At 36.7% G+C, this 26,108-nt stretch overlaps 2 protein-coding genes across 2 annotated transcripts; both read right to left on the bottom strand.

The window, feature by feature from the left end:
* Positions 1-5,046: 5,046 nt before the first annotated feature.
* LOC115927424 (Down syndrome cell adhesion molecule homolog) lies at positions 5,047-14,375 on the bottom strand. Its single transcript, XM_030993291.1, has 4 exons — positions 14,030-14,375; positions 12,791-13,099; positions 6,231-6,396; positions 5,047-5,614 (listed from the first exon to the last, which is right to left on the bottom strand). The coding sequence occupies exons 1-4, from the start codon at positions 14,358-14,360 to the stop codon at positions 5,599-5,601; spliced, it is 822 nt and encodes a 273-aa protein (XP_030849151.1). The 5' UTR covers positions 14,361-14,375; the 3' UTR covers positions 5,047-5,598.
* A 558-nt stretch (positions 14,376-14,933) lies between these two features.
* Positions 14,934-19,709, bottom strand: LOC105446678. Its single transcript, XM_030993883.1, has 4 exons — positions 19,478-19,709; positions 18,723-18,758; positions 16,232-16,387; positions 14,934-15,289 (listed from the first exon to the last, which is right to left on the bottom strand). The coding sequence occupies exons 1-4, from the start codon at positions 19,545-19,547 to the stop codon at positions 14,934-14,936; spliced, it is 618 nt and encodes a 205-aa protein (XP_030849743.1). The 5' UTR covers positions 19,548-19,709.
* Positions 19,710-26,108: the final 6,399 nt, after the last annotated feature.

Below are 26,108 nucleotides of genomic sequence, written 5' to 3'. Positions count from 1 at the left end.
GATTTTGAGTGAAATCAGTTGAGTTTTGTACAGTGGTGTTAAAAATGCTGAGAATCAAAAGCACAGCTTTTACTACACAGCCAGGAAATGTGTGTTTTAATTGAAGGACTTTTCCTGTTTTAATTAAAAGATTTTTCAAAGAACACTATAATTTGTTTTGCACCTAGTTTAAAACTATTTATACACTCCTTTTCAATATGACATGATTTACTTTTTATGTTCACTAAAATGGCGAATGGCGCTGCCGGACCGGTACGGTAAATATATTATCGACGCATGCAGCTCAGTGCAGTAGGCTACATGGATCTGCCGCTGCCGCCCCGTACCCGTACACGAGCTCTCAAGCATCGGCTTTTTAGCTCCCTGCTTGAGCCTTTGAGCCCCGCTTCTGCCCGGCTCCTGGGCAGATCGAGGTACGGGCAGGGTATAGCTGCCGATCATATCGAAGCGCTACAAGTTCCCGGGGGGACTACCCCTATACGGGCGGAGACCATACCTAGCGCGAAGTATGCCATATGAGTACCCGGTACAGGGCCCATGGGGTCCTGATATATGTGGTACCCCGGGGTCTAGTTGAGTTGACGAGCTACGTACACCTCGTACACGGGAAATGCAATCACCGAAGGATTCCCAAAGGCCCCGGATTCATTTAGAGATGGGAGAGATTTAGGCATTTACAAAGTAGGCTCGAGTAAAATCCCGTAGAAAATGAGGGAGAAAAGAGGGGAAAGGAATAAATGAAAAAAGGGACCCATGTCTAAGGTTTTCTTTAATGAAAAGGGGACCCATGTCTAAAGATCTTTCCTGAAAAAGTCACCCTTCCGAGCGGCACATCCCATACCCGATATACGTGAGTACCCCCCCCCCCCCCCCCGGTCACGGACATCATAATGCGCAAAGTACCTATTGACTGTGTGCAATCCTAATATAGGCCGCATATGCGGGGAATCTATACTATTGTATGATTAGTATTTATAACTGCTGCCAGTTTGAGGAACTACTTTCGGTTGATTAGAACATTTTGTAGATTACAAAATGTTGCATACGTAAATACCTTTTCCCATCCCTGCGTTCCTTTCATGATTTCGTTATACCATGTCTAGCATGTCCCTGGTTATACCTTATAATAATAATAATAATAATAATAATAGATTTATATAGCGCAGCTTTTATACAAAATATATTCAGCTGCGCTGGTTAAGAGCTCCTTTTTACTAAATTCTACAAAATAAGATCACTCAGTATATACATATAAACGAGCGTTCACAAACTCACGGCTGTAGCCGGCCCCACACCCATAATCATTACACACAAGTACACGCCGTAGCATATTATTTTGCGTTGTTTGGTATAAACGAGCATTGACATGCTGATAGCATAGCCCACATGTACACGCCCCAGCAAATTATTACCTGCCAGTAAGTATCAAAACAATACAAATCATTCTTCAAAATGCAATTTTGTTTTTATCATAATGTCATAGTTCAATTAACTTAATACATGTACAGTTCATAAATTACGATTGAAAAAATGAATGAAATCAGTTGTAATTAAAAAAATAGGTATAATCCTTTCTCTTACTATTAACTAACCCACTACCCTCTACAACTAGGGGTTCTGCGGATAACCATACATTTTCGTGAAGCAGGTCTTTCGTGGAATGGACATAACGATTATCATATAAATTAATACTCACCTGGGTTGTTATTTCCGCTGTTATTCCAGGTAAAATATATGTGAAATCCAACTAAATAAAAAGGAAATATATAATCGATTTTTCTTTTAAATCAAATTAATACTCTATCAAAAATCATCAGTATTATGGTAAGGATCCCGATTACGAGCAGTCTTGCTTCTCAGGGGCCCTGGCCATTATTACGTTTTTTAAATATATTCTTAATCTTTATTATTCTTCCATTGTATTGATGTTTTTTTTTTTTTTTTTTTTTAAATGGTCAATAAATGGCATGAAATGAAATAACAGGCTACTTAATGCGCAATATACAATTTGAAAATCTATATTTAATCTAAAAATCATAAAGATTGATCACTAAAGTTTTGAAAAGATGGTAACTCTACCTATCAAGAATAAACAATATTGTGATAATCATTTCATGAAAAAAGCTTAGGAGAAATCATACAAGCATCATGGTCGACAGTGTACATGTAGATTCGTCATTTGCAAATACTTACAGCATAGTGTAAAGGTTAGTGAAGCAACGACAGTCAAAATGATTTTACAATTTGTCCCCATCTTTAGATCTCAATTGAATGTGAGGCTTATCGATGAAATACGCGTTGAAAGCTATGACACATTTAAGAATGATCTCTTGTGTAACTTTTCTATGGCAAAAGAAGATGGTATCGAAGTCAACTCAGAGTGGTCGATGCAATGGCAAACTAACTGAAGTATTTTAACCCACGCAGAATACATGGCAAGCGCATTGCACAGTGACGTACCGGAGATTCCCCGCAAAAACGTTGCCCTTTGATAAAACATGGCCTACAAAAGAGAAGCACGCAGGTGGAATTATTCATTCATTCATTCATTTCATTTATTACCAAATTTCGAGTATATTGTACTTCGACATGAATATAACTATACATTAGTGCCAAAAGGAGACAACAAATAGCAAACGCTAGTCTAGGTTAACCCTCGTTCAATAAATTAATCATCAAGAATAATCATTATATCACAAAGAAACATTTTCGAGTACCACTTATCAATTTTGAAACAGTTTTATAATTATAAAACATATTACACAAAATTATAACTCATACATATATATTACCTATACTAATCAAAACAAGTCACAATAATTCGATTTGTATTATACAATACATCTATCTATTAATTAAAATAACTGATGCATCAACAATCAAATGTGAGTAAATAATCTTTCTTCAAAAAGACCTATTTTTAAATGTGATCACACAATGCTAAGTTTACAAAGTTGCAGTGGAGTTTTACAAAAACGCGTGCATGCAAACTTCACATTAACAAAAAGTATAAATACAAGAAACAATACACTGGTTAATTAGTATATTTATATAATGATAACACATCAATTGAACGACGGGTGGCATATGTGTGAATGTTTGAGTGTAAACTGTAATCGTTGTGAAATAAGAATGGGAGTTGATTATGAGAAAATGTATACACTGTTGGTCATAATGTTGGAATAATTATTTTTACCCCAATTTATGGAATGGTTTTGACAATAATGTATTCCTAATAGATCAGGATAATAGTATACATTCTCAAATTTTATTGAATACTAATTCATGAGTGTTTGTTTCCCTTGACTGCTAAAGCATGGGTATGCTACTATGCTAATCAACTAGAGGACTACCTACATGACCAACAATGTACATACAGAGGTGTATATCTTGTATTTGTAATGTTTTTAAACCATGAATATTTATTGGTTTAGTGTATGATAAATAAGCTGAGTTACTAATCCTGCGAACCTCTCTCTTCTGAAGATACTACAATTGCCCCTAACATACTACAATGTAACACATGTGATAACAAAAACTTATACAGTATTCCAATATTCCTTGATATTGACGGAGGCATATTCCGTATATGCTCAATAAACTGTGATAAGAGTCAATAGTGACTCCTAAAACATGAACAGATTGTTTTTCAATGAGAGGCAAGCCGTCAATTTCAATTATATCGTGTACATTATTCTTTAAAAAAATTGTTTTATTCACATTTAGTGATAAACTTAATAGAAATTGTCAATAAGTCACAAGTCATAAGTCATAACTGCCTTTTGAGCTTTTCAAAGTTTGTATGGCAATGGCAAATACTCTTTTTATCAACAAGATAATAACATTTTCGAGTAAAGAGGATTTATTAATACCATTTATATAGATAAAAATACAATAATTATGAATACATAAACGCATGCATTAAGAGAATAATTTCGTATATACATACATACTGTACATGGAAAAACAATTCCAGAGTCGTACAGTTTACTTCTGTTACATACATTTAGAATAAAATTAAACTTTCTATTTCCAGGAATTTCATATGATAAGCAAGTATACCACAGTTTAAATATCTCTTAAACCATCACCTACTCAAACAGGATGGCCCCTGTATTAAAGCCCATATAAAGGAAATAATCCAATAGTTAATAGATAAAATATGTTCTGAATATGCCCCTATAATCCAAATAGAATAGATTGACATGTAGTTTAAAACGTTGGGATATTTTATTAAATATACCTAGCTATGAAGTGGCACTTTACAGTGTATTTCCAATGCTCTATATTCAGCTAAGTTGAGAGTCATGTTGAAGAAGGGGGCCTTGCATGGCCAGCTCCCTCACCTTCTTTTGTAGCCCCCATCTCCCTTCCCCCATGGATGAACAAACCTTGCACCACTGCTATATACAGAGTGAGTCAACAAAAAGTTTACACCTAGAAAAATGCTAATTATTTTAAAAATGTTCTATGAACAGTAAATTGTTATACATCTGGTATTGGTTTCATTTTTGTGTGGTATGTGTTCATGCTTGGATAAACAGGAGGCATTGTTTGCGAGAGTGCAAAAATCGACTCGCACCAAAGTTGCTTATGTGATCTTTGAATAAAACAATTGGGATTTGGGTTTTAATTCGGTCTTTGCAGATCCAAATAACATCCCTAACAAAATAAATCATGCCACACATATCAAATATCTAATATCAAATATCAACGAACATTTGTGCGAGCTTGTGTGTGTGTGTGTGTGTGACTTTGCTTCTGCAAAAAAGCATATGCAATGCATTTCATTTGATACATTCAATTCATTCCCTCACTCCGCTCATCCCAACATAATACATACAGTAGGCATCACTTTGGCGCAAGTCGATTTTTGCACTCTCGCAAACAATGCCTTCTGTTCATTCAAGCGCGAACACATACCACACAAAAATGATACCAAATGATTTTGGATAAAACACTCTTTCATAAGATGTATAATAATTTACTGCTCAAAAATGATTTAAAAAATAATCAGCAATTTTCTAGGTGTAAACTTTTTTTTGACTCACACGGTAGACTACCAAAGTGCTTACGTCATATTCGCTCGTCGTCCAGGTTCCTGGTTCTAATAACATAGCTTGCGCATGAGGTTCACAGCGACATCGATCATTGATGAGGCGAGATGGGTCAGAGGTAGAGCAGTGGTCTCGTGACCGGAAGGTCCTGGGTTCGAAGACAAGTCAATACCCTCGTGCCCCTTAGTAAGATATTTATCCTTATTACCAAGTTCTTCGGAGAGGACTCAAATCCGTCAGTCACTGGGTTATTCACTTATACGAATCTACATACTTTCCTTTCAGTCAGGTAAAACAATCATCGATATCATCGGCTATTATGGGGCGATAGGGATCAGGGCGAATTCAGTTATAACAAAAAAAAAATTAGTATGTTTCCAGCAAACCTGACAACTGTAATAGTCAGTATGACGTCAAACTTTGGTATCCTGTTAGTGGTGATCTATTGTGACGATGTCATATCCAGTTTGTTCCCACTGCTGGTAGCTTAGGAGTAGAAGTCGTCTAATGTTAAACTGGTTCCGGACCCTTCCCCCAGAAACTAGGTACAACAGATGCTGCAGATTGAGTAGGAATACAAAAAAAATTAAACAAGATAATTTCATTGATTGATCACTTCAAAAGCATTTTTACAAAATTATATTTACTTGATAAAAGAACTCTACATAGAATCATATTGATACAAGTAAACATTCTTTAAGCAAGTGTACGTTACTTGTGATTAAATAAAACACTCATGTGATTAAACTATTAAATGAGTAACGCGTTTTAAATGTATGGATGAAGGTTCAAAATAGTATAATGTGGTGTTGAGGATGACCGCAAATTACATGATTATGACAGTAGTCAAGTAATATTGATAGTAAAGGTCATTCCTGTTTCTTTCACTCTTATTTATTTACGGGCAGCTATTCATTTTTCTTTGGGGGGGGGCAGAGTCCATTACTCATATAATATCAAATCTAAGATTATGAAGCCTGTGTATAAATGAAAGAAAGATTTGGAGTTGGCGTTAACGAGTTTGACCTCGTCAGCTAAATTGATCTATGTACAGCATTACGAGGGCGTATTTTCATATACAAAATTCATTACTAAAATTACTGTACAGACAGATTTAAAAGTGTGTATATTTTATTTGACTGACGCGGTTTACAAAATAGATCGTAAACTTACCCGATTATGACAACTAATATCAAGAAAATGATGATTAGAGCAATGAAGAACATCATTTTCCAGGGATATTCATCTTTGGGCGGGTTCTGAGGACATTCTCTCCACTTCTGCGCCGGGCATGGTGGCGCTGTTGATGTCGATATAGATGGTGGCTTTGTCTGTGGTTCTGTGGATGTGTTTCGGTAAAAGGAAGACAAAATTGTAATGGCCAATCAAGATCATCTTTGCATGCACATATTGACTACTCGACTGACTATAAACTAATCAGCATCGTTATTTGAAATGTGCAATTGCTAGAAAACCTGCGTGCGTTCAAGGCCCAGGGCCCATATTCATAAAATCCCACTAGGCTAATTGTCAACTAATTACACAGGCTATAACATTAGATGACAACTTACCTCAGTAAGGTTTCGAGAATACGGGCCCCAAAACACATACCCGGACTTGAAAGATTCCTATCAAAACGTTATTAAATGCCTTGTAGTTTATCATAAAGGCTCGTTCAGATGTGACACGGTGAACCATCGAAGAAAAAAAACCTTCGCACGACTTTCTTCGTTTAAATGAGCAGCAAAAAAAGGTACTTAGCGCCGTTTACTATAGAGAGAGAGAGAGAGAGAAATGTGAAGCGACATCGTCCGCAACGTCCGCACGGTCACATAGGGTAGCAGTCACATTATGTTAGAGTAGCCGCACGGCGTATTTTGAATTTGTGGAGACAGAAAAACTGCGGCCTATATACGGCCTGAAGTGAAGACGCACGATCACTTTAGGGCGTGCCTGCAGCAGCGTATATTTTTTTATACGAATACCATGGCAGACACAAGTTACTTGAACAGCCACCTTACGCCCGACGATTGGTCGCCGTAGAACCGCTCTTCGGCATCGCAACGGTGTGTCTTATTGTCTAATTGCTACAGCGAACTTATAGTCCGGCAGCCAAATCCAGATTATTGGCCTAACCTTGTTTTAGGGTCTATAGTTTTTTTTTCAATGGATTTTGATTGCCTAGACCTTCTATTTCAAGAATCCGATTGCTGACACTCTGTCAGCCTTGAGCAATTTAAGATATATGACGTCATACAAAATGGCCGCCAAAGTACATGATTTTCCTTTAAAAATGAATAATAAATATATAATAAGGATTTTTTCTACAATTTTTGGCAGCCAAATGTCTGTATCTCTCTTGGACCATCACTAAAAAAATGTTTCGTGATGTTGCATGGCCAAAGATGACCAGCTTATTTGCATATTTTGAAATAGCGCCCTCTATAAACATATTAATTTGAATAAAATATGTGTGCCAGCCAAATGCCAATTTCTTAAATCTATGTCACGTTGAAAACATATTTAATGTTTTTTGGGGCAACAATTGCAGTTGTGCTGCATTAATCTTTCATCGTGTTTGGTACAAATTTAGATAGGGTAGGTGTGGGGAATGGAAGACCCTTAAGCACATTTGCATAATTTACATAAACATGAACAATGTTACACATACAGACATTGTATTCACTTTAGTATTTTTTCTCTGTATTTGGTAACGAAATTGTGGTCATGATGTAGCTGATTAATAAGATAACAATGATTAATGACGTCATCGCCAAAGGTCTCTCATTACCTACATGTGTAGGTAATAAGGGACAGTTACAAATCAAGGCATTTTAAATACAATTTGAATGAAAATGGGATTGTTATAGTTCAAACACTTTTTGAAAGAGATACATGCAGACAATGAACTTACTGTAATGTTGAAACGGTTTTAAAACAATGTGGCACAAAATATTTCTGTAGTTTTTTGTTTACAGTAATAAAGGTGCTCTCAATTATGTTAAAATACTTTCAGAATAATGTTCTGGCAATATGACTTTTACATCGATCAAACTCCCAGCATAGAAACAACTTCTTAAAATTAAATGCATTCAAATTAGAATGGTGTCACGTACAACCAAATATGTTTCATGATAGTGCCTTTCAACATGAAATGGACAACTGGGGAGAAGTAGGCCCCCATCTTGGACCTGGTGTCCCCCATTACCTACACACATTTCTGATCAGACACCATTCATGGTTGGCACATTTCATAAACTTCGTTTTCAAACTGATTTTTAGGAGCCACCCCTAAATATCTGCATACACCACAGCATTCAGTGAAAATTGTGTTTTTATATCAGAACAACATTTTACGATCAAAATTGCTTATCTTGGTCAATTTTGCCAATTTTCTCGTTGAGAGAACGCATAGAAGTCTTCGAAATGAATTGGATATATGCAGTAGTGTTGTTGAAGACCACATATGTCGCTATACCAATATTGGAGCCAACACGGACAGACAGTGATGGGTTCAAGCTTGGTGGTCTCCAATTCCCTAAACCTACCCTACATATGTCAAGAAAAAAAAATGACTATGAAAGAATTCATTTTTGATCAAATCGGTGAGAAGTGGTTTTACGGCACACATCATTATTCAATTGATAGGCTTTATTTAGACCAGCATTGCTCCAACGTCAGTAAATGTGGATAAAGCAGTTGACATCTATACTAGACAGATGCATGATTTTCAAAAGAAATTACCTGGTGGATTCTATGACACAATTTCCAAGAAAGTTCAAACCGTGGCAGCCATGAAGAAGTCAATGTTGGGGGTACGAAAGTCTATGAAAAGTTAATCTACTCCAGAGTGATATGACTGCAGACAAGTTCAAGAGAGGTCAATGTCAAGGACATTTTGTCATAAGAGCTTTCACCAGTCCCAACAGCACTTTTTGATGATTCTGGAAACGAGCACTCCCATGTCAAAGACGGACTTATAGAATTTGACAAAAGTTGAGATGTCAGCCAGGCATGAGACACTGGAACAACCATGTACAGTTATTGATGGTTGTGCTCTGCTGTGGATGAAAATCTGATGATGTTTGCTTGGTGTTTGACAGATCCGACAGTATCTAGAGGTCATAACGGGTCGAGAGTCTTCCAACTGAGTCCCGCGTCACTGCTGCCCTCCAAGAAATATCTTACTGTTCGTCGTCGTCGTCGTTGTCATATAGATCATGGCTCACCCTTGTGACCCGTTTGATGAGACCTTTTGATCGGCATCTGTCTCCTGCAATCTGGTAGAGTGTCTTTAGTATTTAGAGGGTGGCTAGTGATTTCCCTAAGGTCGTCAGTCCATCTGAGCTTGAGTCTTCCTTTGTTACGTGTTCCTTCAAAGGTACCTTGAATGATAATTTGTCAAGGTTGTCTCATGATCTTCTGCTAACTTGACCAAACTATTGTAGCTTGTACTTGTCAATCCTGGTCGCAAGTGGCGATTGATCTCCGATGATGGACATTAATTGTGTCCATTGGTGTTGTAATCTCTTCATGATATCCCAAGTAGCTTCGATCTAACACCACATTTCAAAGGCAGATATTTGCCGAGCTTCCACCCTCCTTGACAATCATTGACCCAGGAACATTATATAAACTTGTCCACTTGATCAACTTCTTCTTCATAAACCACCATGCTCTGTTGCATGTAGTTAATTTCCACCAATCATGATCTTGGTCTTTTTCACATTGAGGTAGGGTCCAAATTATTCACTTGCATCCTTCACTCTTTTTTAAGGAGTTCTAGTAGTTCTTCTGATGTTCTTGTTATAAGTGTTGTCAGTGGCATACTGAGCAAAAACACTTAGAGGGGCTGAAAAACAATCTGCATCACCACCACTCATACATGTTACATGCAGGCCCCGCGGATCTTTTTTTAAAGCGGGGGTGGGGGGGGGGTGAAGTATTTATGATCAGGAAGAGAGGAGCGCAAATTGGCATGGTGTTCAAGGGGCACAGCCCCCGGAAGCTTAAGAGTTTCAGGTATTTATTAACTGTAAGATGAACATATTTTGATACCTCATTTCACCTCGGGTCACTTTCTTTCTTTCTAGTTCTCTTTAACATACTTTATACAAAAAGTGAGGGGGGCTTGAGTCCCCTGAGCCCCGCTGTTCTGCGGACCCTGACATGTAGGCTTTTAAATAAGCATATTTTTTGCTTGACTGTGAATTTAGGATTTGTCATTTTTCAACATACGCTTAACAAATAATAATTTACTAAAAAGTGAGAAAAAACCCAGGAAAATCATGTCATTTCAGCAACATTTGTAAATCACTGGTATCGAATATGTAGACAAAACAGTTTGAATTCTGTTTGGGGGTCAACTGTCCCCCCCCCCCCCCTAACCCTTCCCCATCAATACGCCAGAGAGTGTTGTATTGTCGGCGTATCTTAGGTTGGTGATCGTTCGTCCACCAACAGAAACTTGACCAGGGAGAGAAGTTGTTGAAACGTGTCTCTAGTGTTGCTAACCTCACTATCTTTTCATGACAACAAACGACAGTTGATCGACATCATAATTATATGCGCGAGTCTGCAGGATGATTGGGTGCTCAGAAATAGACAAAAGCACAAGCAGGCCTTTACCGTCAAGATGAGGTTCCTGTTCAAGTGATTCCAGACAGTGATGTCATGCCAAGGAAAGGTCTGTCCACAACATAGTTATGATGAAGCAGGCAACATCAAAGTACAGCAAGCGATTTGAATTGATGCTAATGAGAAGATGTATGTTAGGGTCTTAGTGGATGACACAGACGTCTACGTACTACTTTTGCATCATTATCTACATGACGGACTTATAAAACGCCAATGACCATGGAGACGCCCCTTCACAAATCGAACTGTTACTGATGTTCCTGCCAATGTAGACAAGTTAGGAGATATCATTCCATCGATGTTGGCAGGACATGCGTTGACGGGATGCGACACTCTTGGGGCATACTTTGGCATTGGATAGGGTACAATGCTGAAGTGATGAAGCAGAAGATTCGACTCCCTTAGGACTCAGTTGGCAATGTTGATGCAGCATGGTCATATGTCATCACTCAACCTACTCAATGCTTTGCTTCATGTTATGGACAGTCAACAATCAACTGAATGTCAGAGGCTCGTATCAACGTGTGGCTATCAAGGGTCCGAAGACTAGGAGCTCCAGATACCCCCAAACCTTGCCTCACTACCTCAAACTACTGAAGCGTTTGTAGAAAATGTTAAGAGAGCTCATTTGCAAACATGCGTGTGGAAGCACGCATAACAGTCACGACCTGACTGTGCAGAATTAAGTGTTAAATGACATCCTCTTCTGCATGGAATATTTTAGGGTTCCCAACACTTTAGAGGGTTTTTAAACAAATTTCAAGATTTTGAAGCAAACTTATAAACGGATATAGTCCTGTATCGTATTGGTAGTTTGTAATTTTTAGGTTAATTTAAAAGAATCTAGTACCTTAGAAAACAAATCTAGTTTCTTAACGCTGTCACTGAAAATGGGCATTTATCACCTTATGCCACCTCATATCTATGGGACAGAGAGCCTAAAATTCAACCGTGTTTTCTTTGAGTATTAAATTACGAAATAAAAAAAATGTGCAGCAGAATTTTTACTCACTGTATCCAGTGCATCTGACTCATGACATATGATAATCTCATGTTAGAAATTGGTATTTGGCCATGATCATTTTGAACTATGCAAGTTAATGTGTCTATAGAGGGCGCCATTCCGAATTATGCAAATTTGCATATCATTTGTGATCATACAGTATCGCAATTTTTATTTAGTGATGATTCTAGAAAAAAATCAAGATATGTCACTGCAATTTAATGTAGTAAAATGCTGTTAAAACTTTTTATATCATTAATTTTGGTTAAAAAGGGGATTTTGGCGGCCATTTTGTATGACGTCACATATCTCAAATTGCTCAATGCTGACAGAGTGTCAGCAATCGAATTCTTCAAATTGATGGTCTAAGGAACTATAATCCGAAGAAAAAAAAACTATAGACCCTAAAACAAGGTATATCGAGATGGCTGCCGGACTATTAGAAATGAAAACAAGTTATACGTCCGCGCTATAATTCCACGGCGACTCGTACGGACTATAATGATAGGGATACGCACTAGGGTGACCCTGAGGCTTACGCAGATTCTCTGCGGTCGCCGCATGTATCTTTCTATTTCGAGGGCCTACATCCGCCCTATCCTAGCCGTAGAGCAAATGTGATCTAGGCATTACGTCATAAAAAATGCCGTGGTTTTGCCGCGTCATATGTTAACGTGGCCTTTGACTGATGTGGAAAAAAAAAATCAACGCAAGCCCCTCAAGTTAATAATATGATTTCATGGTTAGTTTAGACAGTGATTTGATTTGATTTGATTTGATTTGATTTATTTATTTCTGTTTGATTTTCTTTTTCTTTTGCATTTTTACAAATATATAACAAACAAATATTGCAAATTTACACATGACAAAAGAATATATGTAGAATAAAGTAAGGCTGGGTGTAACTAATCGAGAACATCAAACAGGAGGGTTGACAAAATAAGCAAAGCTTGATAGTATGACTACCCTCAAAGGATACATAATAATACAAATATGGAGGAACAAAATATTGGTAAAAGGGGGAAAAGACAGAAAAAAGAAGAGGACAGAAAGAGGGGATGCACATCAATATTCACAGACTTCACAAACTCACCACGGCCCTTTGTTGACTGGTAAAACTCAAAACCCCTTTCTCCTTCTCTGCCGGAGCAATGCAGAATTATAACACTTATCCCGTAGAGGGTGTTAGAATTGAGTCTCTCAATCGTGTAATCGAAAACGTCCTCGTCCTCATCGAAGGATACGAATCCGACACTCGTCCACGACGTTGAAGCCGGAGGTCTAATCTCGACGACGAAACCGCATATGGGCCCGTCGCCGTCGTAATCCCCTTTCCATTCTATCTTAATCGTTGCTGTAGTGACGTCCTTTACTTGAGGTAGTGTCAAGAGACGTGGCACGGCTGTTATTAAGGGAGAAAGAGAAAAAGAGAAAGAGAGAGAGAGAGAGAGAGAGTGAGAGAGAGGACAACAGATGAAGAAGATGGTATATATTTTTGTATTTACCCTTTCAAAGGCGGAACGTAGAGACTTAAAAACATTTGGTAAAATGAAACCATTTTTTCACAAAATTATTTTCTTTAAGATTAATGTTTGCTATATATCTTTCAATATTATAATTACTTTAAGAGCTGACATACCTTTTTCAAACAGTGGTATCTGGTTTTCGAATTAGGCTGAATAGATTTTGTTACTTTCAATATTAAATTAAGATACAATTAAAAGCGTTGGTATGACACCCATTCAAGCCAAACAATAAACTCGGACTAAGAGTAATTAAGGAATCACCCGGCGAAATATACATTTTGTGAACTAAAGAAAGAAGCTCTTAAGGTATCAAAAAGAAGTCTAACCTAATTTATTTAAAGGGGTATGGTTGATGCCACGTGTACGATCTTTTAGCTAGAAATTTAATTTTCCGTGGATCACATGAATAATGAAAGCATTCTTCATTTCATTAAACTGTTGTCTCGTTCAGAGGTTGTTAACATGGAGGTAATTACATGTATCAATAATTAAATTTTGTACTAAATTCCAAGCCCGCAAAATGGTATGCGGGTTTTTTATTTGTTGAATATCAGCAACAAATGTTGGAATATCTGTATTTGGCCCATATATTGATGCGACTGTAAATTTTTATTTGTAAATTGTCAAATCTATTGAATATATAATGGGAATCATGTTTGAATTACGTAATGCACCACTGTAGTGTTTGTACATTTAAAAAGGTGACACGCAGGGCTACTGAAATTGCATTATTATTTTTTCGAAGGTAATTGCAATCATGTTTTTAACATTTATGTGCTGTGATATGTTTTAGACGCTGAACGTACCGACTACAGGAAGAGCCACAGTTTTGGTGGTGCACTGCAATATTGGTTCCCGTGGACTTTCTCGAGTAGATATGCAATTGATTGGAGAAACCACGACTTGGTACGTGGTATTCGCCTCTAGATGACCAACATCATACAGTAGCCCACTCTCCACCGACACGTACCCGACGCTGCGCCAGGGATCACTGCTCTCAACATCACCACGATCTTTGTCGTCGTTTTTCTTGATGTTGATTCCGTAACCACAGATTGGCCCGTCTCCTTGATAATGATTGGTCCACCGGATAGCCACGTTATTAGAGGACAGGTTGGTTATTAGAGGAGCTTCCATTAAGGTTGGCAGAACTATCGAAATTTTTGATAAAAAACAGCTTGGTAAAATTGGGATTTTGACACGCCTTAGTGTTGTTTAGTATTGTTGTTGGTAATAGTTTAATGGCGTTCATTCAATGTTGAATATATACGCCATATCTTCAGTTTCATAAGAAAATTCAGTTTAATGCGCAAAGGAAACCGACAATAAAAAATTGGAATGATATAATTAATTAACCATCATCGCAATTTATTGGAAATCTGTAAATGGTTTACAACTTCGTATTTCTGCTTTTTGTATACGTTTAATCTGGTCAGCCCGGTTTCGATTGCTCAGCTCAGTATTGTTTATCTGCTATATAATTTGTTGCTCCGATAGAAATCTGCTTGTATAGTTACTTACTATTAATGAGGCACGTTAACGAGAAGATGATACTATTACTACTACTTCAACTAATTATAAGAATAATTATAATGATAATAATAAATGTAAATATTAGTAACATTATATTAAAGGAATCGATATACAACGTTGGACTTAATAAGTCACATGCCCACACATCCGATGTGCGACGATGGACTCTAACAAAATCTACAAATAGTTTAAAGACTTACCAATGGAGTGCGTTTTTAGAAAAAGTAACGGTCCCTCGCCAACTTCAAATGCCCGTGCCCCGTCGCAAAGGACAGGTCTCACTGATACACGGTATCCCATCTCGGGTTTCAGGCCAGTTATGTTGAATGTAAGCTCTTCTCCGGACTGGGATCCCGATTGCTCAGACACAAAACCAACCGTCGACCATGATGGGACATCTTTGCCGATCAATTGCCTGTCAACTGCGTAGGCACATATGGGCCCATTGCCGGTATGCTGTTTTTGCCACTGGACAATCGCGTACGACGTTCCAATGGCTATTGCTTTAGGCGGTTGGGTCAAGCGAGGTAGAACTGATGGTAGAGTTTACATAAAATTGAAAGTGAACGGAGGTACTTATTGTTCATTTTCTGTATGCAATAATATACGGAGCGTCCCAGAAAAAAACGAAACCATAAATTATCGATGTTTTATCATAACTTAATCACAATAATAATTAATACATGACAAATATTTTTAAAGCTGAAATCCTCTTCTTTCATTTATTGCAACTCATATGATGCATTTCTCACACATGAGTGATTAAACAAAAGCTTGAAGAGAGGAAACCAAAACGTCATTTGATAATGCAGTATCTGATTTTCAAAGGGAAAATCACATTTCTAGAAAGTTCATTTTCTGCCCTATCATATGGTACGTCAGTTCAGGAAAAATGAGCCAAGAATAACAAAGTTCTGTTTGTTTAAAGTGATGCTTGCATTTTCATTATTTGATTCAACGTACGTATTCGTCTTCACTGGCTGCCTGCCGTAGCAAGAAACAGAGTTGACAAAAGACTTAACACCGTTTCGTTGACTATTAGCCATGCATCAAGTCTTTCGTCTTCTCTGACTGATCGTCAACGAAACGGAGTTAAGTCAACTCTAAATGAATGAAGAGGATCTCAGCTTTACAAATATGTGTCATTTATTAATTATCTTTGTGATTAATCTATGATAAAACATCGATAATTCTCGGTTTCGTCTTTTTTTATGGGACGCACTGAATACATATATATTTATATATATCAAGTGATGTACATAAACTAGAAAATAACAAGTACATGTATAACATACAAACACAATTTAAATACAATTGAATTTGCAGAGGCCGAAGGCCTATCGTTGGAAAACCAAATTATAAGATGAGATCAAGCTTTCGAGGAATACAACATAAAAATATGCCAGGCGCACAGAAGTAGGCCTCTTCATCATACTATTTACAAACTGGTCTATATGCAAGGATAATGAACTAACCGTAATCATTTGTTGACTGTGGTAAATCTGCATTCTTTTCATCCTCCTTCCCGGGTCCATCCCCTTTGCAATCGCACCACCATTCCACCCAGATGCACGATGTGCTGACGAACCATAATCCAGGCTGACTGAGAAGAGTTGGCAAGGCTAAATGATCTATACATAAGAATTAGTAGAAGTAGTAGTATTTTTCGAAGTAATAGTGGTGAATGGAGTAGGAGTTACAGTTGTCGCAGTAATAGTAAGAGTAGTATTCGTCGTACTATCAGTACAAGTAGTAATAGTAATAATATGATTTGCAGTGGTAGTCAGGCACGTACGCAGGGGGGGGGGGGTTAAGCCCCCCCTTGATTTTTGTTAATATTTATGTTATGTGTATAGATTTATAGATTTTTTATTTATTTTTTATTTTATTTTTTTTATTTTTTTATTAAAAAAAAAAAAAAAATGCCAATGACTGACCTAAAATGAAGCGACCTTACCCCCCCCCCCACGGGAAATAATTTCTAACGAGGCTCTCTAACAAAGACGTATGCATTCCGTTCCTAAATGACGGTAACATATCAAAACAAGTGAAGCTTAGAACTTCTAGAACGGATTTAATATAAAAAAGCGGTGTTCTTTCCGAGCTAAACAATCACAAAGCAGAACGACATGCATTGGTCAACGCTGTCTAGGCCCTGATCTAGGTTTATAAAGCTCTGTCGTGGTAATTCATTGAATAATTTATAACATGTTACAGCTACTTAGGACTTGTGTGTGTGTGTGGGGGGAGGGGTGCGCACCTATTGTTTGTTTGTGTAATTTAGTTTCTATAATTGATTAATTTGACTATGAATATGCTTAGTATAAAATCAAAAATTCTCTCTCTTTCAGGGCCATTCAACACATCCATTCGCTTTTCTTTTGGTCCCTTTTATATTCCATACTCTATTTTGTATTACTGTTTGTATCTTTTTGTGGTTATCGTCAAATAAATATTTTATCTTTAAAATTAAAGTTCGGACACAATGTGAAGTAATCGCTGAACCATGTGCATTGTACGTACGCCTGGTTGATGAAGAATATACCACATCTACACTTATTTTTGGGGAAAAATAGTAATTTACAAGAAAAAAGATATAGCTATCTTAAAGGCACCCTGATTTGTATACAATAATGTAGTAGCATCAAGATACGTTTATATACCGACAAGGCAAAATATGATATTAAGAAATTCGTGTGCTTTAGAAAATTTAGCTCTATGGATGTAAAACAGCAGCACAATAACAAAAAATCTTTACATCCATTGTTCAGGGTCCCAAATTTGAGCCTTTGTTATACTTTCCTTTGATCAAGAATACAAAGATTTAAACATTATTCCACAAAGAACTATAAATACAGACAATGCTTAAGTCTATTTTCAATGCAGTTTATTGTGCTGTTTGAGAATACGAATGAGTTAATTGGATATTCAGTAATTTTCTTTTATACAGATTCATCTCGTATGCATTTTTATATGTTGGAAAGTACATAGGACTGGAAAATAAGAATAGTTGAAGTCAGTTGCTGGACGAAAGGGGATTTAATCAGAACTTGTAGTCTGATTAATTTGTCAATTAATATAATCATTTTTTCAATGAGACAATATGTCTTTAATGTATACATTATTATCTGTATTGAATCTGCATGTGCAATCTGAAACCAATACAACTCAAACTCAAACAAATTGAAACAAAAAACCTCTGAATTTCTATTTAAAAAATATTGCAGATTCACAACACCCCCACCATTACATACACGTACACAACCTTAACAATTTCCTACCCTACCATATCATTTACTTCCAATATATACATTTATAAAACACTTTATATTTGGATTTAATTCTTTATCGAAACAATAGAACAAATTTTTCAAAAAACAATTCCTTTTCATCATAATATTAACATAATTCAATTAAGTTAAAACATGTACAATTTATAAATTACGATTTAAAAAAAGGAATAAAATTAGTCATAATATTAGACAAATGATAATCCTTTCCTTCACTACCCAACCCCCGACCAATAAAATCTGAAACTAACTCATTCTCATTCGTACACAACACACTCACATACGTGTACACACCAATATACACTCACACGCATGAACTCCCAACAGCCCTGCCCCCCCCCCCCAACAAACACACAAATACCGATCACGCAGGAAGGCTACATGTTACTTTCTAAACACATATATACACATCTACAATTCTACACCCAAACGTGCGCGCGCACACGAACACAGACACATAAACACACAGGACAGTTATTTAGTACAACCGTTCACTACTATCAATGTTAGAAATATATCTAAGCCACAACCGGTATAATATGTAAAAAGTGGGTTCCAATAAACCTTCATGTCTATAAATACACTGCTATGTATTAATTAATGTGTTCTACGGATAAACATTTTCGACGAATGGACATCACATTTAATACCATTATCAACATATCTTATTACTTACTTGGGTTGGTATTTTCCCCGCAGAAATGAAAGAGCACTGCAAAATGAAATAAATATAGAGGAAATTTATAACACTCTTGTTTTCACCAAAAATAGATACTCTATGAATATCAGCAATATCGGAGTAAGGCGATTTAAGGCGCAAATTAACAATTCGGAAATGTATACTCAATCTAAATCCATGTCCTATCTTAGTTTTTATATTATATTCATGACGTAATCATTATAAGCTTCACGGCAATGTATATTGAATTAGTACGTGGCCCTATGGAACAGCGGCCCTGCAATTATTATTTCCCGAGCAATCGCACGCTAGCCATTTATACAATGGTGGAAAGTGTCTAATGTCGATTGATGTCTTGCCAAAGGACTTTAATGCCGGATTCAGATGAGGAACCCTCAACCGTTGTATGGAAAATCATCAGTTAAATAAACCAGTATATCCCGACAGCTCAGGAGATCTACATGTACACTGCTGCCCATTAAGTTGGAATATTTTTTACTAATTTCTTTTCATGAAATGATTGTGAAAATATGATTTTTTTTTGTTCTTGATAAAGTTTACACTTTAAGAACGTTATTGACCAATCTGAAAAATCCTAGAGATTGATCAATAAAGAAATAAGAAGATATTAACTCTACCTATCAAGATTAAAAAATATTGTGACAAACATTTCATGAAAAGGGGTTAGGAAAAATTATTCCAGCATCATGGGCGACAGTGTACATGTATACTCGTTATTCACAAATACTTACTACACCATAGGACAACAGCTGCAGTCACAAGTATACCGGAATAGACAGCGTGGCAACGTGTAGAATTCATTGCCTCAATCTTGGGAGCTCAATTTGAGGCTTGCCGATGAAAATACGCGTTGAAAACTGTTACTCATTCAGAAATGATCTCCTTTGTACAAATAATTATATGGCAGCAGAGCAGGGCATCGGATGCCACACTGAGCGGTCAATAGAATGGCAAATTAATTGCAGTATTCGACACCACCCAGAATACAATGGCATACGCATTGCACAATGACGTAAAGGGGATTCCCCTCAAAGGCCGTGCCCTTTGATACAAAACGACTCGCACTAAACAAGCACGCGCGTGGGTGCATTCATTCTTTCATTTCATTTAGTACCAACAAAGAGCAAACACTAGTCAAGGTGAGCCCTATTCTATAAATCAAACATAAACAAGAACCATTGGATCCAGGGGCGGATCCAGCCGGCGGCAGGGGTGGAGGCCTAATCAGAGAGAAAATATTTAGCGGCGAAACAGCCAGCCGATAATTCACTCAGTGTGGGGGGGGGGGGGGGTAGTGAGCACTAATGTTTTTCTTTTTGCTCCCGAAAATTTGAAAAATCGTGTTTTTACATGTTCTTTTTTTCCCAGGGGGCCCCCCTGGATCTGCCACTGATTGGATCATTAAGAAGCATTTTCGGTTTCCACTAATCAATTTCTTGATAGTTTCATTCATGACTAGGAAATATTTACACAAAATAATTATAACTCAAACATATTACACAATCTAATTAAAATATATTATACTGATTCGATTTACATTGTACAATATATGTATTTTACCTTTAATATATTAATATTTAAATGTGAATTAATAATATTCCTAAAAAAAGATATCCTTTAATTTTTATACTACAGCTTTTTCCGTGGGGAACGATTTCTAGTTTCATTAGACAGTACATTACAAATACATGAATTTAAATATGACACAGATTGTTTTCCTATTTTTGTTATTGTCATAAGGGTGGCTTTAAAAAGTTAGAGTAATCAATAAAACTAGAAGTGAGTATGATAGTTATTAGATCAAGAATAATAGTCACGACCCTAGCCTAAATCTTAACCCTAAACTAACCACAATCCTAATCCTAACCCGAACTCTATCCCTAACTCTCACCCTAACTCTTACCCCCCCCCCCTCCGTGATACACACGGTATAGCGGTACTACATGCAATTGGAGTGCAAACTATCTATCTTATCTATCCTACTTTGTGGCTATTTCAGGTGTAGAAACAAGCCTCTACTACTTCTTCCTACCCGGCTGTAACTTGATCAGCCCGTCGCCCGCTTCTTGCTTTTTTTTCTTCTCACGACAGTGTCTACTGGCTAATCATTAAGACACATTGCTTGTTGTTGTTATTTTTTGTTTTTAAAGGATCTTTTCATTCAAGGTTGAATATTTGCTCCTTTTCTAAAAGCTAATTCAGACGGCATTTATGGGAATCCCCACAAATTGGCTGTGCGTAGACGATTGCGAAATGTAATTTCAGGTCAATGTCTCACCTCAGTAGTAAACTATGGTCATGTTCCGAAAATGACAAGTAAAGAAGCTTGCATTTATGAAAATGCTGGTTTCTTTCTTTCTTCTACTTCTTCTTCTTCGTTGGTCATAAAAGTTTGAAATCGGTCTTGAATCTTTAAAATGTTGCTCCATCGCCTTTATTTTCATCCCTTACATTGGGGTCATACAGCTGCTGGGCTTATCACGTGTTATGGTCCCGTGACTATGTCTCTTGAATGTAGATTACAAGGTATGAGGTTTGATTCCCTCCAGACATTGATGTACATTTGTCACTACACGATCAATGAGAGAGTGAATGGATACATGGTAAATGGTTACCTGGTACCTTGAATACAAGCAGCGCTACGGCTGTCTAAGCTATAACACTACTGTTTAAAGTTATATGGAAGCAAAAGGAGACTGTGTCATTACTTTACTTTAATTATTTTATTCATTTAACTTTCAGCTGGGACTGCAAAGGACACTTTAGGATGTTACAGCATACGTACAACGTCATTTTTACATTATAACAGCAGATTTACAAACAATAATGTGTGATTATTGACAAACAATCACAAATCTATACAGTGAAAAATGAATCATGAACATGAATATTACTGTATCTCAAAATTTGTCGCTGAAAGACGAGTTTATGAAAAATATTTATCATAGCCACTATTACGAATGTGCAAGCCCTCGAAAACTTTTCTGAAATTTTGTTGAAGCATGACGAGTCTATAAAAGTATGTGCAAAGAGATCAGAATGCTTTATATTTTGATCTCTATGAGTGGAAATTGAAGCACTCATTTTGGTACACAGCACCTGGGGGAATAAAACACTGGCAGTTTGCAAAATTTAATTTATGAAGAAAATTGACTGTACATTTGTCGAATAATGAATATTTTAGCCACCATTCCTTTGGGAAAGTGTTCAGTTATGATTCTTAAAGTATTTGTCAAGCCCTTTTAAAGTTTTTTTTTATAGATTTTCACCATGCTTATCACTGCAACGCCCTTTAAGTACACATGAACCAAAATGGTATGATAAACATTACAACATTACAGTTTCACATAAGCGCGTGCATGCAAATTTCACATTATAAAAATATATACAAGAAACAATACAATGGTTGACTAGTATAGTTACATATTGCTTTATTGTAAAATAAAAATATAATGGTTAGGCCTTATGATAACATAATTGTTTGCTCTCTCTCTCTCTCTCTCTATATATATATATATATATAGATATATATATATATTATTTGACTTGATTTGATTTGTTTTCCTTTATTTTGCATTTATTAAACATAAAAATGCTTGCCTTTCAAAAAATGTGAATATGTTATATTTGTAATGTTTTTGAATGATAAAATATACGGTTCCGTGTGTAATTAATAATTTGAGATAGTAATCATGTGAATTGCTCTTTTTTTAAACAAACATATTGAAACAATATTGTTTGTATTACAATCGCCCCAATACAGTATTTCAATATAACACATGTGAAGACACTGTGAATTATATAATATAATCATAGCTCTTTCGGAATAAAAAAAATAAAAAAACCTATACAGTATTCCAATATTCCTTGTTATTGACGTATGTTTAATACGTATTCACTCATTAAAATTAAAATGAGAGTCAATAGTGACTCCTGAAAAATGTACAGATTGCTTTTTAAATTATACTATGTATGTTAGTATTTCTAAAATAAATGACATTTGTTTTTACATTTAATGATACGTATTAAATTTAAAGTACTTAGAAATTTTCATTTTTTCATAATGCGACTGCGTTATGAGCGTTTCAAAGCTTTTAAGGGAATAACAAATACTCGTATCATCAGCAAAGATAATAGTATTTAAGAGTAAAGAGAACTCATTAATACCATTCATTTAAATAATAAATTCAAAAATTATGAATACATAAATGCATGCATTAAGAGAATAATTTCGTGAATACATACATACTGTACATGGAAACACAACTTCAGAGTCGTACAGTTTACTTCTCTTACATACATTTAGGATGAAATTAAACTTTCTATTTCAAGGAATTTAAATATGATAAGCAAGTATACCTATCTCTTAACCCGTTGCCTACTCGAAGCGGTATATAGCCCATAGGAAGGAAATACTCATATAGTAAATAGATTTAATATGTTCTGAATATGCCCTTTTAATCCGAATCTAATAGATTGACATGTAGTTCAAAACTTGGGGATATTTTATTAACAATACCTAACTATGAAGTGGCACTGTACAGTGTGTTTCCAATGCTGCATATTCAGATAAGTTGAGAGTCATTTTGAAGAAGGGTCCTAGACAAGCTCCCTGACCAACTTTAGTGCCCCCCCCCCCCCCATGGATGAACACACCGTGCACCACTGCTATATAGAGTACCGAAGTGCTAACGTCATATTCACTCGTCGTCCAGGTTACTGGTTCATAATAACAGAGTTTGCGCATGAGGTTCACAGCGACATCGACCATTGAGGAGGCGAGATGGATCAGAGGTAGAGCAATGGTCTCGTAACCGGGAGGTCATGGTTCGAAACCCAGTCAATACCATCATTCCTCTTGGTAAGGCCTTAATCCTCATTACCAAGTGCCTCGAATAGGACTGAAACCGTTTAGAACCAGCAAACTTGACAACTTGGTCAGTGTGACGTCACACTTTGATACTCTATGGTACTGGTGATCTATTATGCCGATGTCATGTCCGGTTAGTGTATTCCCAATGTTGTTTGGTCAGGAATGGTGGTCGGTTAATGTACCACCGGTTGGGCACTTTTCTCCCGACACCGTCGAACACAGAGGCTGCAGATTGAGTGGGAATAAACAAACATGAAACAGTATTGTTTACTTAATAACAAATACACTTAATAGAATCATAATTATACAAGTAAACATTCTTTATGCAAGTGTAAGTATACCTGTGAGTATATAATGCACACATGACTTAGTATGCGTGTACTATCAAATGAGTAGCACGTTTTAGAGGTATGGATGAAGGTTTTGAATAGTTTAGCGCGATGTTGAGGATGACTGCAAATACCATGATTATAACAGTAGTAAGATACAAATAATAGTCCATGTCACACCTACTTGTTTTTCTATTTTTGTTTGTATTATGGGCAACTGCTCACAGTTCTTCTCCTGCTTCTTCTTCTCCTTCTTGTATTAATCTTCAAAGGGCTATGTAGCCTATCGCGAAGATCGGTAGGAAGACTGCCGGTTGTGCATGCGAGTAAACTAAACGCTGGGTCTACACCAGTTAACGATCCAGTCTCACACAGCTCAGTGACAGCTCATTTATGCACTTTTAGATTTGCACGTCGACATAGTGGACTGCTTTGTGTGACGTCCCTTTAAGGCACTTCCACTGCCTTAAAAGGATATCACAGTGCCTTAAAAGGACGTGCAACGTAGCAGTCCACTATGTCGACGTGCAAATCTAAAAGTTCCTAATTATGCACTTTTGTCTGCTCAGCAAGGGACTCATACGAAAACTAATCTAAGAAAATGAAACCTATGTAATCAACTTTGAAACCAAGGAAGTCGAGTGACGTCAGCTAAATTGACCTCTGTGCAGTCAGGAGTAAAAAGTTACCCTAAACTGATACCGACAGTAGCGAAATAAGGACCCTAACGATATTGGTCAATGAGCTTCATATCCCAAATTCAATCCTAAAATAACTGCATCGAACAGACAGATTCAAAGCCCGTCTGCACTAGTATGGCCAGGGGAATTAGCCCTCCCTGCAAGGTCACTGACAGGTGGTTATATCATCAAATTAGCTCTCATTTAACATACGAAAAAGAGAATCATGGGGGACCAACATGCACTGATCAGGCATTGTTTGCTATATAGAGGGAGCAAGTAGCTATAAGTAATGCGGTGGGGATTTAAAAGTGTGCATTTTTTATTCTCAGATGACTGCATGATGCAGTTTTACAAATAAACCATAAGCCTACCTCATAAGAATAATCAGTTGCAGCAAAACGATGGCCGAGAGCACGGGTACAGCAATTAGGAACGTCATTCTCCAGAAATTATCGTTTTCAGGTGGGTCCTGTGGAAATTCTGTGCAGTTCTGCGCCGGGCATGGAGACGCTGTTGATGTCGATAAAGATGGTGGCTCTGTCTGTGGTTCTGTGAATATGTTTCGGTGTAAAGAAAGACAAAATTGTAATAGCCATACAAGATTATCGTTGCATTCACGTTTTGTTTACACGACCAATCAGAATCGTTATTTCAAATGTGCAAGTGATCATACAAGCCCCAGAGCCCATATTCACTAAATATCATGACGCTATAGTTATCAACTAATTACACAGGCTAAAACATCTGACTAGTTCAAGTTCAATTGTTTTGATCATGCACAATTACATGCCATACAAATTGTTTTCCGGCTGTTTCTCAATTTATATAACATCAATTAACATACATGTAGGCCTACTAAATATACAAAATACACAATCAGGTACGGAATGGTATAGGTTTGGTGTGGAAACATAGTAACACAAATTACAATTGTAGATATACCAATGATCACATCTGGTCATATCGTTATACGGTTGAATAGGTAGATTAACAAATTATAAATAAATGTGCAGTGTATTCATACAGTGTATATCCTTAATAACTGATTCTGTAACTAATAATTACAAATTCCCTCCTGAACCTGTCACTAGGCAATTTTCGCAAACTCATTGGGGAATTACAATCTGCGGTTCGTGTGCAAAATCGAGAAGATACTATAGTAACAGTTGGATGACCGCTGAGGCCCTAAAATCTAGAACGGGTTTTGGCCAAATCTACGGGCGTTCTCAAAGACGCCCCAAGTGAATCAAGTGCCTCGATACAAACTATTTCATTCACCTGATAATAATAATAGTATTTAAATAGACAGAATCCAATCTGCATACATTAGTTGTTGCCACACTTAATACATGCAGTTTGCATTCTGACCATTGCGAATCCTACACAGGTGAATGAAATAATTTGTATTGAGGAAGTTCACAAAGACGTATGTATTAAATTTGATTACATAACGAAAATGGCCGATTCTCTTCCACGC

Source organism: Strongylocentrotus purpuratus, unplaced genomic scaffold, assembly GCF_000002235.5.
Source record: "Strongylocentrotus purpuratus isolate Spur 01 unplaced genomic scaffold, Spur_5.0 spur5_scaffold_20, whole genome shotgun sequence".
NCBI lineage: Eukaryota > Metazoa > Echinodermata > Echinoidea > Camarodonta > Strongylocentrotidae > Strongylocentrotus > Strongylocentrotus purpuratus.
The sequence above is the reverse complement of the archived record's forward strand: the minus strand, read 5'-3'. Positions and strand labels throughout refer to the sequence as shown.

Bases quoted from the DNA above. Each gene is read 5' to 3' on its own strand.
- LOC115927424 (XM_030993291.1), bottom strand. From the start codon at position 14,360: ATGGAAGCTCCTCTAATAACCAACCTGTCCTCTAATAACGTGGCTATC. The intron at 13,100-14,029 runs GTACGTTCAGCG...CCTTAATAACAG, and splicing joins TGTGGCTCTTCCTGTAGTCG to CCGTGCCACGTCTCTTGACA. The intron at 6,397-12,790 runs GTGAGTTTGTGA...ACACATCCACAG, and splicing joins CCAGTCAACAAAGGGCCGTG to AACCACAGACAAAGCCACCA.
- LOC105446678 (XM_030993883.1), bottom strand. From the start codon at position 19,547: ATGAATTCTACACGTTGCCACGCTGTCTATTCCGGTATACTTGTGACT. The intron at 18,759-19,477 runs GTAAGTATTTGT...TTCATTTTGCAG, and splicing joins AGCTGTTGTCCTATGGTGTA to TGCTCTTTCATTTCTGCGGG. The intron at 16,388-18,722 runs GTAAGTAATAAG...TCTTATGTATAG, and splicing joins CGGGGAAAATACCAACCCAA to ATCATTTAGCCTTGCCAACT.